Here is a 26989-nt window from a genome sequence, read left to right as displayed (position 1 = left end):
CACTCGTGTCCATTGATAATGTGCTTCGTAAGTGCGAATCCATTCCGGATATACTCAAACAGAGAAATGATATTTTATTTGAAGGCTAAAAAAGCCTTGGATATCATCTTACAACAGTGGGGTAACCATGGAAAAGCTAAATTTGAATACAGTGGGAAAGCTTAAACGCTTTCCCCTTCAACAAATTGACAATAGTACACAAACTTCAACACAAAAAATAAATAGTAAAAACCGGATTATGCGTTCCCACATTCAGTGCCAACAAAACTCGGCTTTAAAGCAACTATACGAGCTTTATTTCTTCATTCTTTGCCATCGGCTGCACTGGTGAGCCCAGCTGGACGGGAGCTTGAGTTCCCACAACCTTAGATGACCCATAGACTGACAGGTCAATGCCTAGCGCCTTCTCTTTCTCGATTTGTTCCTTGATCCAGAAGTAGGTGATTCTCAGCCCATCCTACAAAACAGTACAGTGAAAAATATGCCATGGGCAAAACAACCACAACATTTGCTGGAGTTGAAGGCCAGGAGAAATATTTGTAAACAAATGTAATTCAGTTACCTTCAACCTCATCGTAGGAGCCCAACCAAGTTTTCTTTGATCAATGTGTTGTCTGAATTACGACCACGGACACCCTCTGGACCAGGTATGTGATGGATTGGAAGCTTTCTATCCTCAAAACTAAGAACAATCTCAGCCATCTCATTCATGCTAACCATCTCATCACTCCCGATGTTCACAGGTTCATGGAAATCCGACTTGGTCAATCTAAAGACATCAGTTTTAAAAAGTTTAGTCAGTAAGAAGATATTTTCCCTCTAAATGTTTCCTTAAGAATTGAGTTTTGGCTGAAGCAAATATAAAAAATGCAAAATTTTACCTAAGTACACCTTCAACGCATTCATCAATGAAGGTGAAAGATCGGGTTTTAAGACCATCTCCCCACATCTCAAACTTGTCGATGGAAGTAATAGCCTTTCTACAAAATGCAGCTGGAGCCTTCTCCCTTCCACCTATAAGACCGATAGAAGAATTTAGTAAGTTCCAAAAGCAGTAACATACATAAGCACTCACCAAAGGTAAAGAGTTTACCTTTCCATGTTCCAAAAGGGCCATAAATGTTGTGAAACCTTCCAATACGGCACTCAATTCCAAAATCTTTGGTGTAGTGCTTGCACAACTCCTCAGTTGCAAGCTTTTCCAAGCCATAAGCATCTTGAGGCTAAAACCGACGTTTAAGAAGTGAAAATGTATCACAATGATCAATCAAACATAAGATTACCAGATAATAGTAGTTAATGACCACAAGTCACAAATCTCAGAAGGCCAGGCATCCGATTCTTTCAAGCTCACGTTAGTTTCCAACTGCTTAAATTCAGGGTAGATACAAGCACTAGAGGCATAGAAGAACCTATACAGACCAAGATATCAAGTTTAAACCAACCGTAAACTTGAAATGGAATTGCAATGAATAAAATGCAAACACAACAACAAACCTCTTAACTCCACTGATCCTAGCAGCCTCTAGCATGTTGAAACTGATCATGGTGTTGTTGTACATAATGACAGAGTGGTTTGACTGAATGAAACCCATACCGCCCATATCGGCAGCAAGGTTGAAAACGTGATCCACTCCCTTGGTAACCTTCAAGCAATTCTCCATGACTCGGAGATCGACAAGGTGGAATTCATGACAAAACATGTCTTCTGTCATGTCTTCGTTCTTCTTCTAGTCAGAAGCAATGATGTAATGGCCTTCACTCTTGAGACGTCGAGCAATGTGGGAAGCAATGAACCCACCAGCACCACTGATGGAAATGCGGAGTTTCTCCGAGGGCCAGTAAGGCTCCCTCTCCAGGGCATCATAGGTGTAAGCACCATATTTGGTCGCATCAGCACTTCCCAACCTGCACATACTCAATTATTAAACCTCCATTAGTTACAAACCTACAATTTATATGTTTCAAACTAATGAACATATTCATGTTATATAGTCATGTATGACCATTCAAGAATGACAACAAATATAAAAAAAAAAGATAAAATAACAAGTTGAAAAATGCAACAAATTTACAATTTAAAGGTGTAAAGAATCTCCAAGTATTAAAAGACAGAAGATAAGTAATCAAAGTGAAGTTTAAGAATATAAAAATTCAAGCTTTCACATAGAGAAGTCCTAAATGCGTTCCTTTAGATAGTAATCCAAATCTGATGAAGAATTTTATATTATCAAGCCTAATTTTTACATTTTTCGAAGAGACTGGACAAACATATCTTAAAGCAATAAGAGTTGCAGCTAAAATCAGATAATTTTCTCAAATTCTAAATTATGCATAAAGGGGGTAAATCAAGAACAAATTTTCAGAAGAATATGAATGAATCTCTTTAGCCTCAAATAATGGCAGTAGAGAATCCAAAAAATGCGAATCAGAGGGTCAATTAAACATGAAATTTAAAACAAACCCAGAAAATTTTAAGCCATGAATAATGACAACAAACATTTATAAACAACAAACAATACATGGATAAAAAGAGAGAAGGAAAACTTCAGAAACAGAGCACTGAAACAGGGAATGTGAGAGAAACCCACAGCGAAATTTACCTGAAAGTTGAGAACTTTGAAGAGAAAAGATATCGGAAAAGCAGTTTGAGGGTGGAAGATGAAAGGGTATGGATCGTGAAGCCTGAAATACTCTGCTTTCTATATAGAGTGAACCATGGGGGAGGGGGTGAAGCTCTATTTATTTTTATTTTATTATTTTTCCCAATAATTATTTTATTTGTTTTCCAACAAGTTTTAGAAAGATTTGGCAACAAAAAATCGATTATTTTTAGGTTTTTGGAATTAGCAACAAAGAAGAGAGGAACGCTGTTTTTGTTATATAAAATAAAAGTTAATGTCATATGTATGAACAATGTCGAAAAATCAAGATTTTATCTTTAATATTATTATACCTACTCAAATTAATAAAAAAATCAATATTTAGATTTTTTATATATTTTGATGAAGTTTAAATTATGAAACTAGTTGATGAATCATGAAACAAATAGATTATGACGATTTATTTTTTTAGTTTGGATAAAAAATCAATATTTAGATTTATTTTATATATTTTGATGAAGTTTAAATTATGAAATTAGTTGATGAATCATGAAACAAATAGATTATGACGATTTATTTTTTTAGTTTGGATAAAAAAATCAATATTTAGATTTATTTTATATATTTTGATGAAGTTTAAATTATGAAATTAGTTGATGAATCATGAAACAAATAGATGATGATTTATTTTTTTAGTTTGGATAGAGAATTATAATCGTTAAAAATTAATATTGATTGATATTAATGTTCTCTGTCTCCTTGAGGAGAAAGTAAAGTAGTGAGTGAGGAGAGGTAATTTTATCCCTTCTCTCTATCTTATTCCTAAAATTTTATAATGAATCTTGAAATTGTTCCAAACATAAATATCATAATGAAATTCTATAAGTATCGTAATGAAATTAAAAGCGGAACTTTTTTTTTATATACAAATTCATAACCTCTTATTATTTTTTTTTGAAGGCAATATTTTTAAAAAATAATTTTTTAAAGAGTTTTGTTATGTCAAACGGGATATTGTTGAATTAATGTTTCGATGTACCAATAAATTGTAAAATTGATTTTAGATTTAATTAAATTTGTCAATAAATTATCAAAAATATTTCAAAGTCAAAATTAACTTGAAAATATATTTTAAATGTTTTCTAATTTAGTCGAACTTTTTCAAAAACTTACTCGATCATTTTCATGTTTTAAAGTCGAGTTTCCAATGATTTTTGGCTCAAAAGATTGATCTCTTAGCAAAAAGATTGACCATTTTGACCAAATGATCGATCCCTTGGATTTTAGTAAGTTTTGGATCGATCTCTTCACTAAAAGGATCGATCATTCAATGAAAAAGATTGATCCCATCCTTTAATGGATCAATCCATTTCTTGTAACGGTCAAATTATTTGAAAACAAATTGATTCATTTCACAAAAAAAATCGATCTCTTATGCATTAAATGTTGTTTTTTGTTGTAGGGACCGACTATAATGATCCTCAATGACTTCAAACAACAAGAATTAATTGATGAAGTATAAATTAGAGGTCAAATCATCCTAAGGTCAACAAGAACCATATTGAACCAACCTACCAACATCAAAGTCTTCTTTTGTGAGCTACCTTGTTTATTTTACTCAAGTGTGATTTGGAAGAGAGTTTATTGTTTCCAAACTTATTTGCCTTTGTGAGGTTTTCTTTTGTTAGCTTTGGTTTCTTTGGGAGAGTATTATTCAAGGTTTTGAGGTATAAATCTTCAAAGTGTTTGTAGAGATTTGAGAAATTTTTAGTGGATTCTAAGATAGTGGATGTAGACTTTGGTTGATAATATTAGATCACTCTAAATCGTTGTACAATTTTTTCTATTTTTCGATTGTTTCCACACAAAAATTTAAAAGACCAATACACTATCTCTTAACTTTTTCGATTGTTCATAAGAATTAATATTTTTTAAAGCCCAATAAATGTTAGACCTTTGAGGTCCTTCATTCAAAGATGTTCTCTTTGTATATTTTTGGAATTATCGAGACTTCAAAGATGAAAAATACATTTGAATCCTCCAAAAATCTTTAAATAAGAGTTGATATATGAAAAATATTTAACAGAAATATGATAAAAACTTTATTTATTATATTAATCTTTTAATGTTATTAAATATACCTAAAGAAATAATATATGATAATCCGGATGATTTTGGCACGTTCGACGAGCACCAATAAACACCATTAACGATGAGTTTCATTAATTTAATTTATAAAACTTTAAAATTATAATGTTTTATAAATTATCAAAAGAATCGATCATTTTCAGAGTAAAAAAAATTAGGTTTTTTAATTCAGGGGTTAATATTTGATCTAATTATTATTTTTTATAATCTTATTTTAAATAATAATTAGATCAAATATTAAACCATCAATTAAAAAAACTCTAATTCTTTTTTTTTACTTTGAAGCCACCGTTGTCGCTACCACCGCCATTGTCACTGTTGCTACCATCATTGTTATTATTGTCGTTGTTGGTGTTGTCGTCGTTATCGTTGTTGTTGTCGCCACTACTACTACTATCGTCACTGATGTCGTTGCCGCCATCACTATTGTTGCTACTATCTTCGGTGTTGTCGTTACCGTTGTTGCTACTATCTTTGGTGTTGTCGTTACCGTTGCTGCTACTATTACTATCGCCGATGTTATCGTTGCGTCAAAACAAGAAAAATTTTAAACTTTTTTAATTTAATAGTTAATATTTGATCAAATTATTATTTAAAATAAGATTATAAAAAAGTATAATTAATATTTTATTTTAAATAATTTACATATAGATTTCTAACTAATTTATAATTACACGTTGACTATTTTATAATTTTAAAATTTTACAGATTAAGTTAATGGTGGTTATCGTTAATGGTGTCTACCTATACTCATAGAACGTCATAGGATATTTTTGATAATCCTCCTTCTATAAAAACAAAATTAAATTTTATTAATATTTTATATTATAAAAATAGGAAACCGTATCATTTCAAGTTAAGCAAAATATTATTTCCTTGAATGGTAATGAACTTGCGCTGCATAGAATGGATTAGAGAGATGCATTTTAAATTTCATAATTCCTGATATTTTCTTATCTTTATAATATTATAAGACAATCCAAATTGCTGGTTTATTTGGAAACAAAAAAAAAAATCTTCAAAGGAAAAACATTTAGTTTTCTTCCTTATATGGATAAATATCCAGTTTTGGCAAGAATATACTTCTTTATCCTCTAATTTTAATTTTAGAAATTGATTTTTTTAATTTTATAAAACAATATTTACGAAACAAAATCGTGTAAAAAATTGACTTCATATTTAGATTGTAAAATTTTGAGCCATTAAATTAAGATAAAATAACCTCAGTGATCGAAAATGCCTTGTAATATACGATTTTGATCAATTTTTTTTGGATTTGTCAAAATGACCAAATAAATCGTAATGCGATCGATAATTCGCAACGCGATAGTCGAAGTTCGCATTACGATTTATTCCAAATTCGTTGCGATAGGCGAAGTTCGCGTTGCAATTCATTCCAAATCGTTGCGATAGTCGAAGTTCGCGTTGCGATTCATTCCAAATCGTTGCGATAGGCGAAGTTCGCGTTGCGATTCATTCCAATTCGTTGCGATAGGCGAAGTTCGCGTTGCGATTCATTCCAAATTCGTTACGATAGGCGAAGTTCACGTTGCGATTCATTTCAAATTCGTTGCGATAGGCGAAGTTCGCGTTGCGATTCATTCCAAATTCGTTGCGATAGTCCAAATATTGTATTTGTTTCTTAAAAATTTTCTCTAAAAAGATAGAATTCGCGCGGACGTGTCGAAGACACGTATTACCACGACCACGACCACGACAACGACCACGATCACGACCATGACCCGACTCGACCCGAGAAATCGTATATTATAAGATATTTTCGGCCACTGAGATTATTTTTTCTTAAATTAATTGTGGGGAAGTAATGGCCACAAACCTACCGGGTCCTTTCATATGAAGAAAAATCCTAGAAAGCGGCTGGGGGTAGGCATTTTTTTTATGAAATTACTTGGAAAGTGTTTTGGTTTTTTACGAGTATTTTTTATATTATATTTAAATTTTTAAAACTGTATTTTTAATTCTAAAAGATCATTTTAACTTTTATAGATTATTTTAAAAATTTATTTTCATATGTATATTTTTAATTTTATATTAATAGGATCGATATTGATTCAATCACCAAAAACTTTTAATTTTATAGAGTTAATTTTTTTTTATTTTTTTATCCATTTATATTTCTTAAAGAAATAGAAAACATAATAAATTGTTTTCATGCTTAAATTCATAAAGAGATTTGAATGATTTGATCATTCTTAAATTCAAAAAGAGATTTTCATACTTTATATTAGTCGAACTTCATTACACGTTTGATGGTACATAATAAATTATAATAATCCCATCTAACTTTACCATAACAAGCATTAAGATAAACGTGATAATTTGTGTATTTGCATTAAGTCAGTGTGTTTGTGTAATGTTTGCACTTTTTGTTGACTACTTTGCGCAAAATTGATTTTTTTTCTTCTACAGGATGAAAATGCGTCTAATTGAGTTTGAGTATTTTTTTAGTTCGATTCGATAGAAAAGTTTGTGAGTTTGAAATTATTAAGTTTGAATCGAATTCAAAATCAAAAATTAAAAGTTTGACTCGAGTTCAAAAAGATTTGAACTTGAAACATTATCAAACTTAGCTTCATTGAAACTCGGGCTCGATTCTAGTGCGAACTCATACCTAAACATGAACCTTAAGTACATAAAAACCTTATATTAAATTTTCTATAAAAGATTACGGGTCCGTTTGGTAAAGTTTTCTAAAACCACTCGTAGTTAAAAAATCCATTTTGACCACAAAATCAATGTCAAACGGGTAAAAAATTTACGGTGAAAACAGAGGTTTCAAACCAACCACAAAAGCTAGAATTTCTAGCTTTTTAATTTTCAACTTTACATTTGAAAGCAAATTGTAATTTTAATCTTACTAATGAACAGGCTCCGCTCCATTTAATTATGTATTTACATTTTATTTTAATAACTTAATATTAACATCCTTAAAAAATAATTTATTTTAATCATTTGAAAATAAATAAAATTTATGATTTATATATTAAAATTTAATAGTGAATTATATAAATATATTATAATTATAATTATATTTTTATTTTCATATGTTATATTTTTATTATAGTTTAAATTGTATAATTCATTTTAGTACTATGTTGTTAAAATCTTAAAACATTTAGTACTTAAATTATTAATTTTTTCTTGTTTTAATACTTAAATTTTTAAAATTTTTAAAACTTAACGTTAACTTTTTTAACGGATATATTAAAATGAAACAAAAATTAAACGTTAAATATGATTTTATACAAATTTGAGTACCGAAACATAGCGTATAAGTGTAACATTCATGATTAGCTCTTGAATTCGTGGATGTCAACTTTGTTGTGAACTTGATGTTTCTATCAGATGTTTGTGAAATTTGAATTCATGTCCTTTTACTTTTAAAATATATATAAGAAATCGAGTCTCAAATAATTTTATACAAATTTGAGTACTGAAACATAGCGTATAGTTAATTGGCTAGAAACTGTGGTTGCATGGTGAATGATTTGATCTGTTGAAAGAAAAATCGAAACTGCCCCTTCTCATTGATTAGCCTTAAACTTTGACTTCGACTCTCCTGTTTCTTAAACTAGATGGTTATCATGCTGCAGAACTTGAAACTTGATACGTTGTTAGATTTTTGTTGCACCTGACCAAACCGCAAGTGTTGTCATCGTTTTAGAAACTGTTCAGAGTCATTAAAACTGATGTTTTAACCCCATTGAAATGTGGGTACATTCTTATGTGATTTGTGATTACATTTTCTGACATTAGTTTTCTTTCTTTTCTTTTGTTTTTCTCATGAGGCTATCGATAACCTGGAGGATGCCAGTAATGAGTTGATTCTAACCGATGAGGAAGTAGTACGGTTCCAAATTGGAGAAGTCTTTGCTCATGTCCCCAAGCAGGATGTGGAGACCAGGATAGAAGAGATGAGGGAAGTGAGCAGTAAGAACTTAGAAAAACTCGAGGAGGAAAAAGAATCAGTAGCAGCACAAATGGCCGAGTTGAAGAAGGTTTTGTACGGGAAGTTCAAGAACTCCATCAACCTAGAAGAGGATTAATACCCTTGGTTTATTCTCTTCTTTCCCTCCAGTTTTGTACTGAAACATAGCGTATAAGTGTAACATTCATGATTAGCTCTTGAATTCGTGGATGTCAACTTTGTTGTGAACTTGATGTTTCTATCAGATGTTTGTGAAATTTGAATTCATGTCCTTTTACTTTTAAAATATATATAAGAAATCGAGTCTCAAATAATTTTATACAAATTTGAGTACTGAAACATAGCGTATAGTTAATTGGCTAGAAACTGTGGTTGCATGGTGAATGATTTGATCTGTTGAAAGAAAAATCGAAACTGCCCCTTCTCATTGATTAGCCTTAAACTTTGACTTCGACTCTCCTGTTTCTTAAACTAGATGGTTATCATGCTGCAGAACTTGAAACTTGATACGTTGTTAGATTTTTGTTGCACCTGACCAAACCGCAAGTGTTGTCATCGTTTTAGAAACTGTTCAGAGTCATTAAAACTGCTGTTTTAACCCCATTGAAATGTGGGTACATTCTTATGTGATTTGTGATTACATTTTCTGACATTAGTTTTCTTTCTTTTCTTTTGTTTTTCTCATGAGGCTATCGATAACCTGGAGGATGCCAGTAATGAGTTGATTCTAACCGATGAGGAAGTAGTACGGTTCCAAATTGGAGAAGTCTTTGCTCATGTCCCCAAGCAGGATGTGGAGACCAGGATAGAAGAGATGAGGGAAGTGAGCAGTAAGAACTTAGAAAAACTCGAGGAGGAAAAGAATCAGTAGCAGCACAAATGGCCGAGTTGAAGAAGGTTTTGTACGGGAAGTTCAAGAACTCCATCAACCTAGAAGAGGATTAATACCCTTGGTTTATTCTCTTCTTTCCCTCCAAGTTTTGTACTGAAACATAGCGTATAAGTGTAACATTCATGATTAGCTCTTGAATTCGTGGATGTCAACTTTGTTGTGAACTTGATGTTTCTATCAGATGTTTGTGAAATTTGAATTCATGTCCTTTTACTTTAAATATATAAGAAATCGAGTCTCAAATAATTTATACAAATTTGAGTACTGAAACATAGCGTATAGTTAATTGGCTAGAAACTGTGGTTGCATGGTGAATGATTTGATCTGTTGAAAGAAAAATCGAAACTGCCCCTTCTCATTGATTAGCCTTAAACTTTGACTTCGACTCTCCTGTTTCTTAAACTAGATGGTTATGTCATGCTGCAGAACTTGAAACTTGATACGTTGTTAGATTTTTGTTGCACCTGACCAAACCGCAAGTGTTGTCATCGTCTTAGAAACTGTTCAGAGTCATTAAAACGGCTGTTTTAACTTCATTGAAATGTGGGTACATTCTTATGTGATTTGTGATTACATTTTCTGACATTAGTTTTCTTTCTTTTCTTTTGTTTTTCTGAGGAGGCTATCGATTATGTTGCACGGGGACGGCAGAGGAAATGTGTTTTAAGTATCCGAAACGTCCCTGACACAGGACGGTACGAGGACGACTGATGTACGTACTGGGGACGTGCCATGGTGACAGGGTACGATCGAACGATACGGGGATGTTTTCGTGCTCGTTGGGAACGTTTCGGGGACGGAATGTGACTAGCACATGCATCCCCAGGGGCAATTTTGCCATTTTGCATTAAAAAATTAAAAAAAATAGAGTAAGCTAAATGGGGAAGACCTACCTTGCGCTTGGGTATGTCGGGCTCGGAGACGCGGCGTTTGAAGGTCTCGATCTCGCCGAGAACAATTCGGTCTTCTTCGGCCTTGGATCGATCCTCGCCGATGGACTTGACCAGATCCAGAAATTCTTTGGATTGGTAGAATCCGCCTTGGGAGCCCATAGCGAGCTCCCTACCAATCGTCTTCAATTGCTCCATCTCAGCTTCACTTTTCCCTTCGGCGTTGAGATTAGATCTACACCCAGAAATCGGATAATTTCGAGGAATGGTTTCTCTTGCGTTTTTACAGCCCAGAGAGGACCTAAAGAGGAAAAGAGAAACGGGTTATCTTAGTAACATTATATTTAGTATGATACTTATTATAAAATACCACCACAACAACAAAAGATAATTATGTATCTTTAAAGTGTAAATATCGGTCACTAAATTATTTATTATTTATTTCAAATTATTTGATGATAATACTTCTTAATATTTATATATTATACTCAATTTAATATGATTTTATAAATTATTAATATTTATTGTGAGATGTTGGAAGTTGGTGGAGATGCTTTTGATTCATTGGGAGATGTTGGATATTTAGAGTTTGCCGAACTCTCACTTTATGAGGCGGATTTAGAGAGCGGGTTAATCTCGGAAGATGTTAACAGTGTTTGATTTGTGTTGTTTAATATTTTTCTAGACTTAATATTATGGTTTTATTCTTAAGATTTGACACTTTAATATTGTTTGATTATGAATTTTATTATTCTAGAGTTAATATTGTGGTTTGAATCTTGAGATTTGACATTTTAATATTATGATTTGTTTATGAATTTTATTATTCTAGGATTCGAATATTTGCATTTGTGACACTTCTCTCATGTCCTTGTACATTACATATCTTGGATGAAGAGGTTTGAAACAGGAATGGTGCAAAAACAATGAAATCATATATTGAAAAGTTGCATAAACAAGTAATTATAGAGAACAAATCTAAATGTCTTATATATCACTTCATCTAAATCATTATGTTGAACCACTTCAACTAAAATCATTTAATGGAGGAAATTAAACAGTGCATTTCCACAGCTCAAATTTCCCAGGCCAAAAATGCATAGAGCTGGTGTTTACATCAGAGAAAATACAAAAAACAAGATTTGGTCATAAATCTTAGGGTATAACCAAACTTTTCTTCACATCCAAATGTTAAAAATGCCCCCTTCTACTTGATGCCACAGTTCTTTTATTCTTTCTTAAAAGAATATTAATCAAAGAAAGAACCTAAAATAATTAAGTCAAATTCTCTCTCTTTCCTGGCTTTTTTCTTCTTCTTTTTGCATTTTTTTTTCTGAGTCTAGACCTGTACAAAGCCAACCCCATTACTTCAAGACGACTGCATCACGGAGCATGCCACTGCTTGCGCCCAATGCCTTAGCTTTGTCTTCACTTGCTGTGGATCTTCCCCTGGAACATGGAAATTGTACCATTTATCAAACATTGCATGAATCGACCGAGTTATTTTATGTTAACCAAGGGAGGTCGTAGTTCGGAAATTTATGGATGTAGTTATTAATGTTAAGGATTCAAATATCATCGTTTTAAAGATGATTGCATTAACCGAAGTTAAAGCTGTGGCTCGCCCATGACAATGCTTTGCTTTTATATTTCATTTGGTTTAGGTGTGTATTTAGACATTGAAACATTTACCTGGGCTACAAATTTTCCAATCTTGATCACTCTTAGGACTTCCGAAAGACGATGACCTTAGAGATGATATCGACGACGATCGTATGCTGTGAGGTGTCGAATCCGGGCTAGGGGAAAGCTGACGATTTACAGCGAAATAGAGGTCTAAAGCAGGCAATGTATTGCAAAGCTGTTGGCCAGCTTCCTCATTGAATCCGAATCCGAGCTCGATGCAACCTTTTAGTTCATTCAAGTCTTCGTCGGTTATTCCGTTCGCTTCCGGGATACCATTTTTCCCTCTTTCCTGACGAAGGATCTGGCGCCGCCTTCTCTCCCAAGCAATGTCCCTGGATGTCTCCAACATCGATAATTGCTTCGACAGATACCTCCTGTTTTTCATCAATGATGGCAACGCCGTCATCCTTAGCGGTTCCTCGGTGTTCCTGCTTCTTTCCTGACGAAGGATGCGGTTCCTTCTCTCCCAATCGATGCTTCGGGACGTCTCGCACATCGATAATTGCTTTGATAAACATATGTTGCTTTTCATCACTGGGTTCAAGGGCATATGCTGAAGTTCTTCGGTGTCGGATTCATATACGATGTCGACGATGAAGATGATAAAGACGATACGTCCACCATTTTTTTTTCTCTCGTCACTAAATAATTTTCTTAACCTATATAATCAATGGAAGAAAAATAGTAAAATGAAAACCCCAAAATAAAAAAGGAAACAAAAACAAAGCAATAAGCTCCTATGCCTCGTATCTTGTCCCTAATAAATGGAACAAAAAGAGAAGCTTATTGTCTCTTGGCGGCCACGGTTATCAACTGAAAAAAAACAGCCGACGAAAAATAAGGGATCGGGGTGGGTTTCTGAATGAATATAAAAGAGCTATATATTGCAATTTTCGGGGGTTTTTTTTTAATTTTTAATGTTTATTTTTTTCTCCTTGATGACTTTCGATTTGGTTAATGAAACCACACCAGCCGAACCAGTTAATCTGGTTAGGATTTCGGAGAAGTTTAATGGCAAAACAACATCTGTTAAAGATTTGGTTCGTCATTCGACCATTCATTTATAATTGTCGGTTTTGTAAATCCTACAACAATGTGTTTATATTTGGAGAGTTCAGAAACGCCATTTTTGGACATTGGAATATTTTGGTAGAGGGGATGACGGCTGCCCTACATTCTTGTTGGATTCTCCTTTTTTGATAGGCTCATCTGCTTATCGTATATACTGTTTTTGCAGTGCACACCAGCTTTTTCGGATGGTTTAAGGAACGAAAAGAAACCCTAAAATTATCATAAGACAAAAACACGTGTTTAATTCTTTGACTTTTGCCAAGATTTTATCTCCGCTTATCAAGGGAGTTTCCACATGCTTATTGTATGCCATGAAATATATATATTTTATTATATCTATATTAGTCACTCATTAACTAACATGAATAATATTCTATATCATCTATATTTCATTATCTTTCTATATATATATAAATATTTCAATATGAGATATATTTAGATAATTAAATTAAATATAAAATATCGGATAAAATTCTTAATGTAAAAATATAATCTTTGAAATACATATAAAAATTTAACCTAAAAAAATTTAGTCATATCTATTCATCATACATGTAAGTATAACATAGGTTGTTTCAAATGCATAATATTATATTTAAACACATTGCCATTTGATTCGATTCTCACTCTCATTCACCAGTTCCCAACTAATTTTGTCAACAACCAATCATCTTTTTTTGAACAAGTAACCAAAAATGGAAAACAAATTGAAGAAAAACAATAAAAAAATGAAACAATAATACAAATGATAATATCGCTTTCCTTTGTTTTCCTGTTCGCCTCCTTCGAAGGTTTCTTGACTTTAATTTTTCTGAGATTTTGATTCTCACCATGAAAAACATGAACCATTTTTTGATTTCCATTGTTGGGTTTTCTTTCATTTTCAATGTTGTTCTTGTTTCGAGCCAAGAATATTTGGTTACTGATTAGATGTCACTTTCACGCCTTCGGCTAACTATTCCAACACGTTTGCTTTCATCAACAGGATCGAATTGATCGCGATGCCAAACTTATTCGGAACGACGTCCATTACCGGTTACAACGACATGGTTTCCGAGAACAATGTCGACGTTCCGGGTGAGAATTCGGAGACGATGTTGGTGGACAATCCATTCCTCCAGGGAAAGACGTTGGTAGCCTTTTGACAAATTGGTACAATAATGATCCTTATGTTTTATAGTTCTCCCGTGGGATTCCTGATCAAAATGTTACAATTCATTACAATAATATCTCGGGAATCCAAGCCTGAGAACGATTATGTCGTAGCCGGAGCAACCGCCGGAGTGCCAGCGGCTTTTGGGGAGCACATTTACGACAACAAGAAATCGAAATTTGTCATGGAAACAGAGGCAGGAAATTTATATCGGAGCAGCCAGGAGATCATCAAACCGGTCCTGACATGAACGAACCATGTGAGCTCGATGATGAAAAGAAGATTCGGCGACAACAAACATTTAATGTTGTGGGATGCGCTAAACTATTCATAAACAAGATGTGTACCTTAATTTGCATAATGATGTAAATATTATCTATAAGTTGAAGTTAATAAATACAATTAAACATAAGAATGAATGTATTAAAATGACCATGAATTCATTATACAAGTTGCTATTAATTCCTTAATGACCGATGTTCATGTAATGTAAGTTGGTGCATTAAGCATACAAATTTGAGAAATGTAGGCACACTTTCAAGGATTATAAGATTCCGATCTTAAATTGAAGACGCATATGTATCCGACCCCTGAAATTTTATCTCAGTTACTTTTACTACAACAATCACTACTGTGGTCACAGTTGCTGAGATCTTGAAGAACAACGGACTGGCAATTGAGAAGAGTGAGATCAATCTCCATCCCCTAACCCTATACTGTTTTATAATCCTTGACCAACACATGCATGCATGATTTGGTTCTCATTGTTCATCAAAAATGGCACAAGTCTCTACAGAAAGACTAGAACAAGTTTCCAAGGTGAGTTAATATCGGGCATTAACATAAGATTTTGTTAACCGTACAAACTAAAAAATTTATATTAGAAATCTAAATAAATACCTAAATTATAAAAAAAAATTGAAATTTCAAAGGAACACGACTACTTCAACTCTCCCACCTCTCCCGGAGTCTAAATTTAAACATAATATAATAATAGAAGAGTAAAAATCTCTAATTTTGGTCTTATTTTCCCCATGGCTAGCTTTTGTAGATTGTAATTATGTTGGGAAAGTCCCACAAGTTGGACCTGATGATGAATGCGAACAATGTGTCACAAGAGACGGCTCCCAAAAAGAAGGAATGAATATAGAGTGAAGCAAACATTGATGGATGAATATTTTTGATTTTAATATTTTCGGTAGAAAAAATAATATTTTAGGTAGCGTCCGATATTAAAATTTTTAGTAAAAAAAAATAACATTTTAGGTAGCGCTCTATCGAAAATGTTAAAAAAATATTGACATTTCTGGTAGCGCATTTTCTTAGCTTTATATTAGGCTGTCTTTCCTTAGCATCCCCCAATCGGGTAGTTCTGCTGTACGACAACCTAATATAAGGCTAAGAAAATGCGCTACCAGAAATGTTAGTATTTTTTTAACATTTATGGTAGAGCGTTTTCTAAAATGTTATTTTTCTACCGGAAATGTTAATTTCGCTACCTAAAATAAATATTTCCGATTTTAATATTTTCGGTAGAAAAAAATAACATTCTAGGTAGTAGGCCTGAAAATGAACTGAACGTTCAGCGAACCGTTCATGAACCATGCGGCGGGAAGTTCGTTTATGTTCGTTTATTTATTAAATGAACAAGATTTTTGCATTCGTTTAATTAAATGAACGAACATGAACAAAGGGCTCGTTCGTTCATTTACGTTCGTGAACATTTGATTATATGTTCGTTCATTTATGTTAGAACATAGGGCAAGTTGAATATGTTATGAAGATTATTAAAATTTTTTGGATTTCAAGAAGATTGTTTTGTTGAACAAATTAACTTTAAGACTTTATTATATAACTTATTTATGATTTATGTATGTTTTTTTCGTATTCAAACAAATTAACTCTAAAATTGCAGGTTATATTAATGAATTTTAAGTTGTTATTCTTGTTGTTAACTTTTTTTACATTCATTTGTTGTGTTAGAATAAGTTTGTTTTTAGTGTTTGTGTTGTTCGTTTATGTTCATTTATTATGTTCGTTTATGTTTGTTCGTTTACGTTCGTGCATGTTCGTTTATCATTTAAATGAACGAATATGAACAAGTTATATTCCTTAACGAACGGACATGAACAAAAAATTTGTTCGTTTATGTTCGTATTCGTTTATGTTCGTTTATTTATTAAATGAATGAACATGAACATACATCCGTTCGTGTGCGTTTGGTTCGTTTACAGGCCTACTAGGTAGCGTCCGATATTAATATTTTCGGTAGAAAAAATAACATTTTAGGTAGCGTTCTACCGCAAATGTTAAAAAAATATTAATATTTCCGGTAGCTTCTTTTCTTAGCCTTATATAAGACTGTCTTTCCTTAGACATCCCCCGATCGGGTAATTATGCTGTACGATAGTCTAATATAAGGCTAAGGAAAGGCGCTACCGAAAATGTTAATTTTTTTTTAATATTTTCGGTAGAGCGCTACCTAAAATGTTATTTTTTTTTTCTACCAGAAATGTTAATTTCGTTATCTAAAATGAATATTTATGATATTAACATTTACGGTAAAAAAATAACATTTTAAATAAAACCTAATAATATTTCCAGCCCCATTGGTCACATGTTTATCAACATGCATTCTAATACTAGTTTGATCATCTGGTTCATTGATAGTTCCAGATACGAATAGGGTACTATCAGTCACCCATGAAAACATAAGAATTTAATTATTCGAGATGATCGATCGATCTTAAGGTTGATTATAACTTGCAGTTATGTGCAACATGGATGACTATTTGATTGAGTCGAGTCAAAAATTTTCGCTGGCGAGTTATATTTTACAATTCAAATTTTATTTGAAAACTTTTTGAATTAAATCAAATTATTCGATTTTTTGTTTAAATTTAATTATAAATATTTATAGTACTAATTAATTACAATTTAAATGATTTTTATAACAATATGCTATATATATATATATATTATACCAAATTGAGAGACTCAACTCAAATTTCTTTTGAATAAAAATTAATCAATGATTAAAATATTTGAGTTGCCTAGAATTTAGGCTTTGTTTAAAGAGATTCAAATAAAATATTTTATAAAATTATAAATTAAATCAATTCGAGATAAATTTTGTAACATTGAACCAAATAAAAAATCAATTTTGTCGAACGGAATCAAATTGCCCTTGGATTAAAAAAGAGTTAATTCCAAAAAAGCCCAAAAAAAAAAAAAGGGCAACCCAAAGTTGAAGATATTTGGACAAAAATACCCTTGGTCGCAGTTTAAACAAACACAAAAGTCCGAACACTCGAACGCTGGCATCGACGCTCCGTCTTGTGCCCCTGTAAATTTCCCAATCTCCCCTTTGCCCTTCCTTTCCTTCGATCCTTTTCTTCCTAATTCCCAATTTTCTCCCGGAAAATTGAAAACCCCTTTCTTACCCTTTTAACAATTATTACCCGCCAAAAACAATCAAGTCCCCAACGTTCTAAAATGTTCTTCCCCATTTCTCTGCACAACTCCAATCCAATTGTGTTACCAAAAATCCTAGTTTCTTCCTCCATTCTAGGGTCTCTCTCGCTTCAACGCTTTGTTTCTTGTGTTCTGTTGCAATATCCACCTCGTTTTTAGGCTTCCTGAAGCTTATTGTTTGCGTCATTTTATGGGGTTCATTTTAGTTTTCTGCTAGGGTTTCCAGTTCCAGGTATTTTGACCTTCGTTTTCGCGGATTTCCCTTTTTTTATTGTTTTGATTTGTAATTGATGGGTGTTCTTTATTTTTGCTAATTTAGTGACCCCCCTTAAATTTTAGTGTGGATGAAGTGCTTCAAAGTTATTAAGACTTTAAAGTAAGCTGCTTAAATCTTTTGTTTTGTTTTGGGAATTTTTTGGGCTGTTTTTTTATGTTTTATTGATGGGTATTCTTTATTCTTGTTAAATTTGTTATTTTATTGAGTTAGTTAAGTTTCAGGGTGTTAAATTTTATATCTTTGACGAGTTTCCTAGTAGTAGCTGCTTAAAAAATTGTGAAGAATGTATGAAATGGGAACTTATTTTTGTTCACATAGAAACTTAGGGAGTAGGAAAGTGAAATGTTAGCTATTTTTGTGGATTTTGAACATATTTGGTCAAGAAATACTTGACACCAAGCTTAATTGCTTTGTTTGGAATATTAGAGAAGTCTAATTGGTTTTGAATTTATGTGTTCGTTATGTCCTTTTCCTTGGCATTTGGATTTCCTTGTCATTAGTTATGTATATTGATTTGTTTCCTATATTGGTTAATGTAGAAGTAGTTGTCGAAACTCAAAACTAAATGTTTTCTTCGGCAATATGGATGTTGCTGACTTCACTTCTTTCCGTTCAAGTGAAAGGCTTGCTGCTTACAGTGGATTATTCCATACGTTGTGCCCATATTTCCTTTTCATGATTAAGATGATAGTGTTGATAAAACAAAATTGATCTTTTGTCAAAAAAAAAAAAAAAAAAACTTTTGGGCTGCATTTGAAATATTGCGAAATAGGTTGGATACATTGCTTCATGTTTTTCTCTCTGTATGTTAATAACTTGTCTATTTGTCATGCTTTCCCGTCATATGGTCATTCCTTTTTCTTCTCATTGTGTTTCGGGAATTTCATTTGGCAGGTATGTCTTATCAGTTTGTAAATTTGGGTTGTGCTTGGGGTCTGAGTTAATTTGTGGCTCCTAGACTGGTTTGTTTTATTCAATGGCAAACAATGATCTGATACTTGGACAAAGTCACAGTTTAGCATTGGGGCAGAATCAGACACTGGTGTTAGGCCATAATCATAATTTGGGCCTCTCCCAGAACCATGAATTGGATTTAGGAACTGGCCATGATCATCATTTAGGCTTGGGACAGGCTTATGATCATGACCTAGGTTTAGGTCATTCTCATGACCATGAATTAGATTTAGGACTGAGCCATGATCAAGAAGGGGATGTGGGTCACAGTTACAGGCATGGTAACAACTTAACTACTGATCGAAAACCTGACCATGAGTTGACTTTATCAGAGAATAATGATTTGGTTGTTTCTGAAAGCCAAGAGCTTGATGATAATCTGGAACTGGCTGTGGTTGATAACCAAGAGATGGGAATTGACCCTGCCCGAGATCTGCAGCAATCCCAGGTTTTAGTCAGTCTCCCTCCTGTCCTCCAGGTTCGGAATTCTAATCCGAGTTATGAATTGGCAGTTGGGCAGGAGTTCCCTGATGTCAAAAGCTGCCGCCGGGCATTGAGGGATACATCTATTGCTCTTCACTTTGAAATACAGACCATAAAATCTGACAAGACTCGTTTCACAGCCAAATGTGCGAGTGAGGGATGTCCGTGGCGTATACATGCAGCAAAGCTTCCTGGTGTTCCAACATTCACAATCAGAACCATCCATGAGACCCATACATGTGGAGGACTCTATCATCTCGGGCATCAACAAGCCTCTGTGCAGTGGGTGGCACACTCTGTGGAGCAGCGATTAAGGGAGAATCCGAATTACAAGCCAAAAGAGATATTGGAAGACATTCATAGGGTTCATGGAATAACCTTATCTTACAAGCAAGCTTGGCGAGGCAAGGAACGTATCATGGCTGCTATGCGTGGATCTTTTGAGGAAGGGTATCGCTTACTCCCTCAGTATTGTGAACAGATTAAGCGGACAAATCCGGGGAGCATTGCAACTGTTTATGGAAATCCAACAGATAGCATTTTCAGCGTCTCTTCATATCATTTCAGGCCTCTATTTTGGTTTTTCTGAATGCTTGTCGACCACTTCTTGGGCTAGATAGAACATTTTTGAAAAGTAAATATCTTGGAACTTTGCTTCTTGCTACTGGTTTTGACGGTGATGGTGCTTTGTTTCCTCTGGCATTTGGCGTCGTCGATGAGGAGACTGATGAAAACTGGATGTGGTTTCTCTCTGAACTTCACACTCTGCTTGAAATTTATACGGAAAACATGCCAAGGCTTACAATTTTATCTGATAGACAGAAGGGCATTGTGGATGGTGTTGAAGCAAATTTTCCTACTGCTTTTCATGGATTTTGCATGCGTCATTTGAGTGAAAGTTTTCGGAAGGAGTTTAATAATACTATGCTTGTCAACCTTCTATGGGATGCTGCTCATGCCCTGACTGTTATTGAATTTGAAGCAAAGATTCTTGAGATTGAAGAGATATCACAAGATGCTGCGTATTGGATCCGACGAATCCCACCTCGATTGTGGGCGACAGCTTATTTCGAAGGCACACGTTTTGGGCATCTAACAGCAAACATAGTTGAATCCCTGAATTCTTGGCTTTTAGAATCTTCAGGTCTTCCAATAATTCAGATGATGGAATGCATTAGGAGACAGCTTATGACTTGGTTCAATGAACGGCGAGAGACAAGCATTCAATGGACATCAATACTTGTGCCTTCTGCTGAAAGATGCGTTGCAGAGGCCCTTGAATGTGCACGTACATATCAAGTGCTTCGTGCTAATGAAGCTGAATTCGAAGTTATATCTCAGGAAGGAACAAATATAGTGGACATTCGAAACCGCTGCTGCCTTTGTCGTGGCTGGCAGTTGTATGGTTTGCCCTGTGCACACGCTGTGGCTGCACTTCTTTCTTGCAGGCAGAATGTTCATCGATTCACCGAGAGCTGTTTCACCGTTGCAACATACCGGAAGGCATATTCTCAAACTATTCATCCCATTCCGGATAGAAGTCTATGGAAAGAGCTGTCTGACGGTGATCCAAATGCCAACAAAGCCCTTGAAGTTATCATCAACCCACCCAAATCACTTAAGCCACCCGGTCGACCACGGAAGAAGCGAGTTCGAGCTGAAGATCGTGGCCGTGCGAAGAGGGTTGTGCATTGCAGCCGTTGTAATCAGACAGGCCATTTTAGAACAACATGTGCAGCGCCCATTTAAGTTGTGATTTTCAGGAAGCTGAGTTTGCTGCATTAGTATGCCCCATCTCTACAAAAGGATTCTTGTATTTTTGTTAGTTTATTGTTCATTAGATTTGCAAGTCATTGCTTTATTGTATTTGTGTCATGTATGTGAATTATGCCTAGTATCAGCTATACACTTGTCCCCCTTCAATAATTATAGAGTATTTATCTCATAATTCTAGTCCTTCTGGAGTACTATTTTCTCAGCTTCTATTCAGGTTTTTTTCCCTTTCAATTTTTTAAAATTATACTCTTTATCTGTTTCCAAATATGCATTGGGCATGCATTCTTAAACAAGTTGAAAACTCAGGTACATAGATTCTCAGGTCGCCAATCCAAATATTCAAGTAGTTCAAAGTTCTTGAGAATTTCAAGTGAGCTTTAAAAAATTTTCTCAAAAGAAATCTTTTTATGCTCATATTTTTGTTTACGATTTTTAAAATTCTCATCAAAATTTTTAAATAGTTTAGTTAAACCTCTAGTAGAAAACAAATCTCAATAAACCCCTCAAGATCTGTGGAAACTATAATTTGATCTATAAATCTTCTAAAAAACTTGATTCAAGTGAGAGAGTTTATACCTTTAAATCTTAAATCCTAACACATTATAAGATCATTTTGAAATCTTAAAATAAAGAGCTTTAATGTATGGACAATGTATAGTTCTATATACCATCAGATGATAATATATCTTTACAAAAGAATTTTCACTCAAATTTTTAATTAAATTGGGATGCTGACTGTAAATGATCCCGCTCCCAGCCAGCTCTCTCTAGTTAGAGTAATTGCAGAATTGCATCGGAGGCACAATTGCAATGGATGTCAAGGTCTGGGAGTAGAGTGGTCGATAGTATTGCCAAGCTTGCCTCGTTCCACCATACAACATGATTCTCCCCCGTGGAAGTTGTGAATTTACTCCCTTAGACGCTGTCTCAATGTTAGGGGCCATTCAAGAATATTTATGGAACTATTTTTGGCACAAAATTCTTTTTGAAACGTAAAACTATTTTCAAATAATTTGTTTTCAATCAAAAATTTACATTTTAAAATGTGTTGTCGGCTCAAATAAAGAAACTAAAAAAGGCATTCAAAAATCTCATTTGGAAAAACACTTTCAAACGAAGTCTAATAAGTCACTGATTTACAGCGTTAGCATGTCTTAGGGTCTTCTTACTTCAAAAAACAAAAAATAGTGTCATAAATTAATTAGATATCGAACCAACTAGATATTGGTCAAGATGATGTTAAAACAAATATGTAATCAATGATTTTTTGAAAAATAAATTGTAATATTCAAATATTATGGATTGGATTTAAGAACCAAATAAAGAAGACGAGTGAGAACTCAAGTTGTAAAACACAAGTAGGCTGTATCTGTAAACCCTAAAAACCCAATATCTCAGCTAAAACCCTAAAAACATGCCCATCCATTTCTATATAAGTTCACCTAAAACCCCAATCGCTGCCATCTCCAAGCTCCAACTCCATCACCTCTCCCAAGGTATTTCATTTCCTCTCCCAAAGGTATTTCATTGCGTCATTACTTGCTTGATCCTTTTTATGTTTACATTAGCACACATCGAAGGCTCGCAGGTGATTATTTTACTGAAAATCTGTGAGCTCAATAGTTGTGCAATATCACGAGTATCATCCCCTTCAAAAATTTCTCCTTTTGATAAATACCCATTATTTATCTTGAGGTTTAAATGGTTGGTGATTACATTTTCTTAATACCCATCTTTTTGCAGATGCAGAGAGTTGCGTTCTTTTGTATAAAATATTTGAATTTGAAGAGAGTACTGAACATTTTGATTTTTGTTCACAGGTGTGTTACCTAGGTTAGCATATTGTCAAACCCCAAAGTATTTTTGTTTTGACATTTTGATTGGAAAAGCTAAAGCTGGTCGAATTGTAATGGAGCTATTTGCTGATGTTGTACCTAAAACTGCAGAAAAATTCCGTGCCCTCTGTACCGGGGAGAAAGGTATTGGGAATGTCTAGGAAGCCATTGCACTATAAAGGCTCGGCATTTCATCGAACCATCCCGAGCTTCATGTGTCAAGGCGGAGATTTCACAAAGGGGAATGGCACTGGTGTAGAATCAATCTATGGCATGAATTTTGCTGATGAGAACTTCAAGCTTAAACACACTGGCCCTGGTTGCTTGTCGATGGCAAATGCTGGTGCAAACACCAATGGTTCTCAGTTCTTTATATGCAGCAAGAAGCAACCGTGGCTTGACGGAAAACATGTTGTCTTTGGTAAAGTAGTGGATGGTTATAGTGTTAAGGAAATGGAGAAAATAGGGTCAGATAGTGGGAGGACTTCACAACCTGTGGTGATCGAAGACTGTGATAAGATAAAAGAGAAGTGATGCAGAAGCCTGTACTGTGTTTTTTAATCACCAAGTACTGCTCTAGAGTGATTACATAAATAGTAAATGGATAACACAATTTGTAATTTGTTGAAGTTGAAATTTTTTAACCCTTTTTGATGATCCAGTCCCGAGTGAAAGACTGAAATACTGAAGAGAAACGTCGATCCAACACCAAAATAAGTTCCACAGATTCATACACTGTCTAACAGATAATGAGATATAAGTGCCATATAAGGGAACACTGCATTGCTTGAAATGTTTATTCCTAACTAACTTAATATTTAGGAGGCTGAAATTGATGGAATGCATATGAATTCTAGGCACCCTTGCGAAACCGAATATTGAATAGGACGATTCAACATTTGTAGTTCAATCAATTTATGCATTACATGATATGAAGCAAACAATGCAACAAAGTATTATACTTACGTTCATTCGTTAAAACCGAAGCCATCATTTGGCAGTGGATAGAATGTTGCAGAAATCTAGCTACGGGGGCATTGATGGCCTGCAGTAATATCTCTATTTGCTATCAGGATTAAAACAAAACCACCCACTTTCCAAGTTTCGATTCTTTTCATTCCCAATCTTCATCACTCAATTGATCACTAGTATCATATTTAGGTGGCCTAACCACCAATACCACAGTTCCTATACACTCCTTCACACCCATTTCCTTCAATTCCGATCCTCTATCCACTTTCAACGCACCATCAACCATCGCCAAGTAAAATGCATCGTCCAATTCAACCTCTTTTCTACTCCGATCTGTAACCACCAGAATAGCCTCTTCCATATGCCACTTATTCGCCTTCCACGGTATAACTCTTGCGTCATTGAATGCCCCGCAATGCCTCCATCGTTTAACCCGGCTAGCGGATGCCAACCGGGCAAAACCACCCCACCTCTTCCACTCTTTCTCAGCCTCCACCACACCGAAATCCCCTCCACTCCTACATTCAAAAGGCGCTTCCAAAATCAGCTCGACACCCTCCTCCGCTTTACAACAGGCAAAAACACCACACTAGAAGCCTCGGCAACTTCACCCAACTTCATCCTAACTACAGGAACCCGAACCCGAGCTCCCAAATCACCCCCCTTCTCTTCTGTTTCATCTTTCCCACCCTCCAACTCTCTTAAAACCTCATTTCTAGCACTCTCGGACACAGCCAATTCCAATGCTTGGGTCAAAGAATCAGTTCTTTCTTCAGAAGGATTCCTATGTTCCCTACCTTGCCTATAATACATAAACGACAAACAATCCCCAGGAAGTCCATAATCAAAACTACTCCAACCTTTATCCATTTGCCTTCTCGGGAAATCCTTAATAGCTCTAGCCAAAACCTGTGCACCTTTAGCATCAAGCAGGTTTTCGACTATATATCGAACGGCTTCAGCTCTTTGAGAAACACTCAAAAGCCTAATCTCATAAAGCAATTCAGCACCACCGGTATCAAAAAAAGATAGAAGCTCTTCATCAGTATTGGATTGAACAAGTGAGTCTCTTACCTGGGAAGCAACTATCAGTCTGTTCTGCTCAACCCCAGAAATCCCAGTGATTTCCTCTATAGAAGGAGGCGTAAAGCCTTCCTTGAAAAGAGAAGGGATGAGTGGAGCATACTCGAACCAAAGGCCAAGCCGGTTTGTCAACACCTCTAAGCGACCTGGAGTGTCGAGTGACCGGAATTTAGGAGGGAGCGGCGATGAAGGTGGCCGGAAAGGTTGGTAAAGCTGTTGCTGTTGAGGTGGGGGATTGGCGGGGATAAGGGTGGCTGAGATGCGTTTAAAGGAGGGAGGTTTTGGAGGTGAAAAGGGGAGATGGGAAGATAAAAGAGACGGGGTTTGGATTAAAAATGGAGAAAAGAAGGGAACTTTGGGATTTATGAATGGTTTGAGAGAGGTTGAAGAAAGCATGGTTCAGAGAGTAAAAGATAAGAATATTTGCAGAGAGGAGTGGCGAAAATGGAGGTCACCTATGGAGTCCAAGTTTGCCTTATCTGATCCAACTACTTTAAATATCTATGGGAGGAATTAGATTATGGGTTTAGGCTTGTTAAAGCTTCACATAGCCCATTTGTTTGGTTGTGGATATTTTCATGGATCAGGTTAAGCCTGCATTTAAATAAAATTTTATTATAAAATAAGAGAATTAGTATTTTTATTAATAATTTAGAACTAATTTCATAATCATTATAATTACTACTTTTCGTTAATGTTATATAATAATCTTTCAAATGTGTAACTAGAACCTGTTTGTTTTGCTCTCTTCGATAACAAATTTCTTCGATCAAAAAAATAATAAAACCATCAATTGTATGCCCCAATTAGAAAGATGGATTATCTCTTTTTATTAGAATAGTAGGGAGTTAATATTGTCAAACGACAACTATCCATTCCAACCACTTCTTAAATATAAGCCACTATATTAAAATTAGTGAGAGTTATCTATATTTAGAGAGTGGTTGGAATGAGTAATTTTAATTCGACAATTTCAGTGTTCTATTATTACTATAAAAGGATACCCAATTGAGACATAAAATTTTAAAAAATTTAATGATTTTAAACATATTAACCACGTGGGCATAATACACCAAACTTTATAAAAAGAAAAAGATATTTGCACTATTCATGATATTTTCCTAGACATTGCATGAACAACAATGTCAACTAAATCAATACGTCGAAAATAAAATAACCATGGGTTTAAATATGCTAAGGGTGCTTGTACAATTTTAATATCTAAAATTTAATATTAATATTTTAATTTTAAGACATTGAGTAATGACAATATTTGATTTGAAAATACTGATCCTTTCCTTGGCATTCTTTGAATTTTACGGTTATAAAAACGAAAAAAAATAAAATTTACGGAAAACTACTTTATATATCACCAAAAACGCTGATTCAATTTTATCATCAAACTTATAATTTTGTTAATTCTAATACCAATGTTTGTTTGTAGTGTAATTATGTCAATCCTTCGTTAATGACTTAACGGGACGATGATATGTCAACTGTACACTGTGATATTACTGACGTGTTGTCTCATCAAAATAATGTCGTTTTGATACGACTGTTTTGATTCCTAAAAGTCCAATACAACGTCGTTTTGCTTGAGAATATTTTAAAGACATTATAGGGACTAAACCTAAATTTCCAATTATATTTTCATCTCTTCTTCCGTTGATCTCCTTATACATAACCATTTTTTATGTAAAGGAAGAGCAGAGTGGCGATGATCTCAGTTATCAAAGCCCATTG

The 26989-nt window shown here is 34.3% G+C and overlaps 1 protein-coding gene and 4 pseudogenes across 1 annotated transcript; 2 read left to right on the top strand and 3 right to left on the bottom strand.

Annotated features, from left to right (window-relative positions):
* Positions 1-54: 54 nt before the first annotated feature.
* On the bottom strand, positions 55-21660 carry LOC120128846 (annotated as a pseudogene).
* On the bottom strand, positions 11852-12593 carry LOC120128845. The gene is made up of 2 exons (XM_039146466.1): positions 12175-12593; positions 11852-11931 (listed from the first exon to the last, which is right to left on the bottom strand). Exons 1-2 carry the CDS (start codon positions 12572-12574, stop codon positions 11852-11854), a joined length of 480 nt encoding a protein of 159 aa, XP_039002397.1. The 5' UTR covers positions 12575-12593.
* On the top strand, positions 17718-21547 carry LOC120128843 (annotated as a pseudogene).
* A 1110-nt stretch (positions 21661-22770) lies between the features above and the next one.
* Positions 22771-23728, top strand: LOC120128605 (annotated as a pseudogene).
* A 341-nt stretch (positions 23729-24069) lies between these two features.
* On the bottom strand, positions 24070-25703 carry LOC120128844 (annotated as a pseudogene).
* Between the last annotated feature and the right edge of the window lie 1286 nt (positions 25704-26989).

Source organism: Hibiscus syriacus, unplaced genomic scaffold (assembly GCF_006381635.1).
Source record: "Hibiscus syriacus cultivar Baekdansim isolate YM2019G1 unplaced genomic scaffold, ASM638163v2 tig00110482_pilon, whole genome shotgun sequence".
Classification (NCBI taxonomy): domain Eukaryota; kingdom Viridiplantae; phylum Streptophyta; class Magnoliopsida; order Malvales; family Malvaceae; genus Hibiscus; species Hibiscus syriacus.
This window is presented reverse-complemented; position numbering and strand designations above follow the sequence as displayed.